Source organism: Prinia subflava, chromosome 10 (assembly GCF_021018805.1).
Source record: "Prinia subflava isolate CZ2003 ecotype Zambia chromosome 10, Cam_Psub_1.2, whole genome shotgun sequence".
NCBI classification, from domain to species: Eukaryota; Metazoa; Chordata; class Aves; order Passeriformes; family Cisticolidae; genus Prinia; species Prinia subflava.
In genome coordinates, this window is record NC_086256.1 from 31,065,781 (window position 1) to 31,073,078 (window position 7,298).

Genomic DNA, 7,298 nt, shown 5'->3' on the forward strand with positions numbered 1-7,298 from the left:
CAAAAGAGCCACAATTCTCAGAATGACAAAAGTAAACTTTGCAAAAGTCAGGAACTTTATTTACAAATCCATGGACGAGGAGTGTTGCTCTGGTTTTTCTGGTTTTTTAAAGCCTTCTACTTGTTCATAAGATGGAGTCAGATCTTTAGTTTCTGTTCAATATGAAGGGTCAGTTTTTCACTTTCTCACACTTTGGAACATAAGCAACCGTTCTTGTTTTTGTTCACTGTCCTTTGTTTACATATTTCTAGCCTGAAAATAATGTTGGTTGACAGCTGGTCTGGCCAGTGGGGTGAAGGGGTAGTAACCTCAGAAGCCAATCCATAACCAGACCCACAAATGTATAAAAATGGAAGAAATAAACAGGCTCGCCCTCTTTTTGGGGAGCAGCCTTTCACTGTGGACCTCCTGCCTCCATGTTGTTGTTTTGTGTGCCATTCCAACAGAGGAGGATGACACCAGGAACAGACTACAGCTGAAAGTAACCATTTATTGGAAAAGGTACAAAATCAAATGGACAGTGTCTGATTATGGTCAAGCAATTATCCAGAAGTCGGAGAGAAAAGTGGGAACCTTGGACTGGGTATAAGGCCTTTCAGTGGCTTTGCTTCCCAGTGGCTCTCTCCATTTTTGCCAACTACCTGGAAGAGGAAAAACAACAGGAATAAAGTGGCAAACCTGGGCAGGACATCCTTGCTTCAGGCAGATGGAAGTGCCCCTCCCAGAGAGTGAGTCCAGGTTGGGCGTTGGGGAGCTCCGGCAATCGGGGACCGCCCATGGCATTAAAAGGCTGGAAAAGCAGCCCCAGGTGCCTGGGTTTGGTGGTGGGACACGGCAAGGTCTGGACACTGGGGCAGCAGTTGGAGCTGGGACTGCAGGAGAACAGCCCAAACCCAGGTTCAACATGCAGCAGTACAGGCAGCAGGCCCCAGGAGAAACTCAGTGGGGAGAACCCCCCCAGATGCTCCCTGCACACTCCACGTTCCTTGCCTTTGGCAGCTCTGCCAGGGCCTCCCTCAGAACACTGACCTCACCATGCAGCTCCTACTAAATACAAGAATCTATGGAAGTCATCCAGAAATGCAGGGATTTCTAATTAAGAACCAACACAGCAGCAATATGCATCCAAACTGTGCTGCAAACCAGCAGGTCTGAGGAGATGCAGGGATTTATTCCAGAGGGGACACAAGGATCCCTCAAGCAGCCAATATTTCTCTCAGGGTCTTTCCCCTGCTCTCTGAGGACATGAGCAGCAGTTTTTCCATGGTGTTCCCCTTTCCACCAATACAAAGACTTGTGTCCTCCTCAAACTCCACGTTCAGGAAAAGAAATAGGAATATTATCATTACATAGACTGTCCAGGAGGGTGTGACTGAGGCAGGATCACCAGCTCCCAACCCACTGCTGCATCTAGATTTCTGACCAGTCCCTCCCACCCTGCCCTTCCCAGCACCATTCCCTGGTGTCATGTCCACAGACACCTGTCGCCATGCAGCTTAAAAAGCCAAAGAAACCAAAAGAAAGAAGATCAAAAAATTAATTCATATGCTTCTAGTCTGGGGAGAATGAGGGAGGTCTAAAAACTGTATTCATTTTAGAAGAGTAGAGCAATTTTTAAATGACCTTGAATATCAGTGAAGGGCAGCAAAAGCTGATAAACTCCTTTATTAACTTATTAGCAGGAGAAAAACAGAAGTTAAGTTACAACCAACTTTTGCTGATAAAAATTAAGGAGGTGCCATGTTGGTGTCAGTGCTTTTAAGTTTCTAAAAATAGAGGGTATTTGTACCATGAACACATTACTGAAAGAGCTTATTTTAAAATAGGACTTTTCAAAATAAAGACAGCAACAAAGGAAAGTCTCAAAAACAAAATAGAAGCCTCAAAGATATTACAGAAAGATGACTTTGGTATGTATAACTTGGCAGCCTCCCTGTTTTCAGTCCTTATCAATAAATTTTAACAAACTGAAGATTAAAACCTTGCAGAAAATTTAAAAAAAACCCAAAATCCAGGACAAAGCTAAACATTTTCCCAAGTACCTTCAGTGTGCAAGTCTGTCACCCACAGCTGTTTCCTCCTTGGTATGCTCTGCCACAGATCTAATCCATCCGCATCTGAAAGAGAGTTAGCACAAAAGTCAGAGCGCTGCAGGATAACTTAAAAGCTCCAGGCATCTTGTGCCCATACAGAAATACCCTCTACACTCCCACTACACCCTACACTGCAAACTTCCAAGTCCCCGGGACATGCCCTATTACCCCTACACCCAGGCTACGCAGCAGGGCAGAGCAGCGCAGGGCCAAACGCACACCAACACCCGTGACACAGGACACCACCATCGAGAGGGACACAACAGGGAGAGAAAAGGCTCAGCAAGAAGAATGACCCTGAGGGCCGAGAGAATGAGGAAGGAGATGACCGAGCTAAGACCGATGGGGAGCCGATGAGGCTCAAAGAACCCAGCAGCAAGAAGATGCCAGCAGAACTGCTTCGTCCGAGAACCGCAAAGATGGATGCCCGAGAACCCTACGGTCAGATACCTCGAGCTAGCTCAGCATTCTTACAAGGCTTAATCCACCACAATGGATCGTTGCAGCGCACAGCTGTTGGTACAGCTCAGAACAAGACCTGAAAAGACCTGGGACCAGATGCTTCTAAAGAGAGATGCCATTCTGATGTGCGTGCGAGCTCCCGAGTCAGCTCCCGAGTCAAAGGCGCTGAGCCAAGGAATGCAGAGAACGCAAATGCTAAGACCAAAGCCAGAGATTCCAGAAGCTCCCTTGCAGGGCTACGGACGACGACACAGAAGGCGAGACACCCAGAAGACACAGAGTGCACAACAGACAAGTGACTCCACATGGCCTGGGACTGCTCTGCCCTGCACAGCTCAGCACCATGATCAAAAGTGAGACTTTCCCCTTAGGTAGCCTAAGGGGCCATATCTTGGCCATCCCGGACTGCAAATCTGACTCAAAAAACCCTCCTGCTGACACCTGACCGGCCACCCCACTTTCAACCCCTCTGTGGCTTCACAGCCCTCCACTTATCTCTTTGATGTCTGGGCATGCTACTCGGCATCGGGTGCAAAACCAAGCCGCCTCGCCCTCGAGGAATTTCCCGCCGGCACCGGGCTGTCATCTCTCAGGCAGCTACAATAAAGGAAACCAAATGTGAACGCATGGCCTTGGAAGCACAACTACCAACACCTGATAATTCTGCTACTCACCATCCCCCAGGAAGACCCGGATCCTTGAGCTGCACGCCGACATCACAGGGTATACCTGGGTTAAGAGGAGACGAGGTCATGCGGCATCGCTGGAGCTTGAGTGGACCCTCGCTCCTCCTCCCTACCTCCCCAATCCACCGCAACTCCTCGGCCCTTACCGCAGCCTACCCAGATGGCACCTGCAAATGGAGAAAATCGAGGCTTCATCACGGAGTCCTGTCATGCTCCCCGAGGGCTCACGAGACAGGAGAAGCGGCTCCGTTGTCCGGTTGCTGAGGGGAGTTTGGCATGATGAGAGTGGACCCCCTAAAACACACCATAATGGATGTTTACCATTGCACCAGCAAGTGCAACATGAGCAACAGTAACTGCTTCTGTTCACCCATCAACGCTCACCTTGACTGCAGCTATCCAGCCATGCTTCCTAAAAACAAATGCAAAGAACAGCGCTGTAACACAGTCACCATTTACGCTGCCCCTCTGAAGACAAACAGTGACTGACCTGCTCAGGGCCAAGCCCCTCAACCGGGATGGAGCCCTCCGCCACGGATCTAATCCATCCGCATCTGAAAGAGAGTTAGCACAAAAGTCAGAGCGCTGAGGATAACTTAAAAGCCCCAGGCATCTTGTGCCCATACAGAAATACCCTCTACACTCCCACTACACCCTACACTGCAAATTTCAAGTCCCCGGGACATGCCCTATTACCCCTACACCCAGGCTACGCAGCAGGGCAGAGCAGCGCAGGGCCAAACGCACACCAACACCCGTGACACAGGACACCACCATCGAGAGGGACACAACAGGGAGAGAAAAGGCTCAGCAAGAAGAATGACCCTGAGGGCCGAGAGAATGAGGAAGGAGATGACCGAGCTAAGACCGATGGGGAGCCGATGAGGCTCAAAGAACCCAGCAGCAAGAAGATGCCAGCAGAACTGCTTCGTCCGAGAACCGCAAAGATGGATGCCCGAGAACCCTACGGTCAGATACCTCGACCTAGCTCGACATTCTTACAAGGCTTAATCCACCACAATGGATCGTTGCAGCACACAGCTGTTGGTACAGCTCAGAACAAGACCTGAAAAGACCTGGGACCAGATGCTTCTAAAGAAAGATGCGATTCCGATGTGCGGGCGAGCTCCCGAGTCAAAGGCGCTGAGCCAAGGAATGCAAATGCTAAGACCAAAGCCAGGGACTCCAGAAGGTCCCTTGCAGGGCTACGGACGATGACACAGAAGGCGAGACACCCAGAAGACACAGAGTGCACAACAGACAAGTGACTCCACATGGCCTGGGACTGCTCTGCCCTGCACAGCTCAGCACCACGATCAAAAGTGAGACTTTCCCCTTAGGTAGCCTAAGGGGCCACATCTTGGCCATCCCGGACTGCAAATCTGACTCAAAAAACCCTCCTGCTGACGCCTGACCGGCCACCCCACTTTCAACCCCTCTGTGGCTCACAGCCCTCCGCTTATCTCTCTGATGTCTGGGCATGCCAATCGGCATTGGGTGCAAAACCAAGCTGCCTCGCCCTCGAGGAATTTCCCGCCGGCACCGGGCTGTCATCTCTCAGGCAGCTACAATAAAGGAAACTAAATGTCAACGCATGGCCTTGGCAGCACGACTTCCAACACCTGAAGATTCTGCAACTTACCATCTTCTATGAATGCCTGAGTCATTGAGTAATACATTTAGCCATGCTCAGAGGCTCAAACTTGCAGAGCCAGTCCTCATCGCATTACTGGGTCAACAACGACCCACCATAGCCTCCATAAAGGGTGTGAGCATCCCTAGTTGCAACAGGAGAAGGAACCAATGGTGGGCATATCCCGTTAGCAAGAAACCCAGGGGAATCCCAGCCCCACTGCTGCATTCCGCCTAGCCTAGTCTTTGGTTTACTCCCTGCACCTCTCAGGAGTTCTGGCATTGTCTTGCATTAGGATTCCTGCCTGCACCTACTCTCAGGAAAACAGGAGTGTTGGGAGGGCTGCTCTGAGGGCAGGTATACCTGTATTCTAACTTGTATCCCTGCCTGTAGCCCTTATTTTTGCTTTGTGCTCTCTAGCCCTTGAGTCCTTTCCCTCTCAAGTCCTCCCTCAGCCTCTGTGTGTCACTGTCAATTGTCCCTGCTGAACCCTACTTCTCGAGAACCCTACGCTTGCAGCCGAGGACGCCCCTTTACCGTTAGGGTCCCAAGAGTTGTCCCGCAAGCAAGACACATCATCCACAGTTTGCCCTTCCTATCCTAAGCGTGGCCCTGAGTCAGGGCAGAGGCTGACAGAGCTGAAGCACTCTTTGTGGTGGCAACAGGCACGAAGCCCAACCAACCGCCACCTCGAGGGGGGACAGGCAGCAATCCCCAGCTGCAGAGAGACAGACGATCGCAGGGTGGGCTGGGGCGGGAAACCCCCGGTTATACCCAACCCTGTCGGATGCTGCTCCCCACTATCACTTCCTGCCTCGCCCTAGCCTTAGGGTTACTGCCTGCACCTCTCAGGAGTTCTGGCATTGTCCTGCATTAGAGTTGCTGCTGGCACCTACTCTCAGAAAAACAGGAGTGTTGGGAGGGCTGCTCTGAGGGCAGGTATACCTGTATTCTAACTTGTATCCCTGCCTGTAGCCCTTATTTTCAACTCTGTGCTCTCTAGCCCTTGAGTCCTTTCCCTCTCAAGTCCTCCCTCAGCCTCTGTGTGTCACTGTCAAGTACCCTGCTGAACCCTACAACCTGCATCTTGGGTTCCTCCTAGGACATGGATCCCAGGGTGGGCCAGGCATCCCCTGGTGCACCCTAACCCTGTGGACTCTTGAAGATAGCTGACACCACAAAGCTCTCTAGAACATGGAGAGGGGGCAGAACTGCCCTGGCCAGGGAAGGCTCCAACGAGGCTGAGAAGAAATGCTCTCCCTTTACTCACGAATGGTCCATCCCTCTAGGACCCTCTCATCTAAGCTAACTTTAAATTGCCTCCTAGAATGGAAAAGGAGGATGGAAAAGGTTTTTCCTCTTCTCCTGACCACCAGCCCCAACACTTATCTTTCAGGAGATGAGTAGACAAAATCTGTTCTTGATGGAAAAGAACGTGTCGGCATCACGAACGTTGAGACATTCTCTGCATCTGCTTCAGTGCTGCCATATCCAAACTCGGGCTCCGCACCTCCACAGGGTACCTAGGACCATGAAAATGAAAATGTGACAATCCCCTCCAGAAGAATAATCCCCAGGTCTCCTCCACACCGCTGTCCTGGCTCATCTTGGATCTTCATTCGACTCCAGAGGCTGCCCGGAGGATGCCTGCAAAATGAAAAGGTACATGCTTAACCCCTCACCCAGGAGCCACCCTGCCTAAATGCCCGCTCACCTGCTCTCCCACATTCCTCGGCACACCTAGGGCAGCAGCAGCACCTGCAAAGAAATCCAGCAAAAATGCATGCTGAAACAGTGCAAAACAGCAACCTTTGCAGTCCAGCTGAGGTATGCCACAAGTGTACCTTAAGCTTACACCCATCTGGCCTCTGGCATCCAGGGCTGGGACATCCGGCAAGTGAACCAACTAAAATAAAAAAAACAACAGTGGATACTTAGAGTTCTTAGAGTTGCACCAGAAATTAAGACCTGAGCAATAAAAACTGCTTCTATCCACCAGTCACTGCTCACCTTGCTCCATTGACCTTTACTGCCAATACCCAGCTTTACTTCCTAAAAATAAACACAAAGAATGATGCTGCAATGTAGCCACCGTTCACACCTCCCCTGCAAAGACCAACAGTGACCAACCTTCTTCTTCAGGCAATGGGGGAGGAGAACACCCTCACCCGGGATGGGGCACTCTGCCACAGATTTAATCCATCTGCATCTGAAAGTCAGCACAAAAGTCAGAGTGCTGCAGGATAACTTAAAAGCTCCAGGCATCTTGTGCCCATACAGAAATACCCTCTACACTCCCACTACACCCTACACTGCAAACCTCAAGTCCCCAGGACATGTCCTATTACTCCTACATCCAGGCTACGCAGGAGGGCAGAGCAGCGCAGGGCCAAACGCACACCAACACCCGTGACACAGGACACC

General features: G+C 50.8%; 1 protein-coding gene and 1 long non-coding RNA gene across 2 annotated transcripts in view; both read right to left on the minus strand.

Moving 5' to 3' along the window:
* LOC134555266 (ras GTPase-activating protein 1-like) overlaps positions 1-3,436 on the minus strand; it is a 61,683-nt gene extending 58,247 nt beyond the window's left edge. Inside the window, 3 exon segments of the mRNA XM_063406731.1 lie at positions 2,065-2,117; positions 3,230-3,284; positions 3,398-3,436. Coding sequence (XP_063262801.1) covers positions 2,065-2,117; positions 3,230-3,284; positions 3,398-3,436 — 147 coding nt within the window.
* Positions 3,437-5,968: 2,532 nt separating this feature from the next.
* On the minus strand, positions 5,969-6,928 carry LOC134555308 (uncharacterized). The gene is made up of 4 exons (XR_010081398.1): positions 6,885-6,928; positions 6,719-6,780; positions 6,589-6,632; positions 5,969-6,397 (listed from the first exon to the last, which is right to left on the minus strand). It is a non-coding gene; the product is annotated as an uncharacterized LOC134555308 (long non-coding RNA).
* Positions 6,929-7,298: the final 370 nt, after the last annotated feature.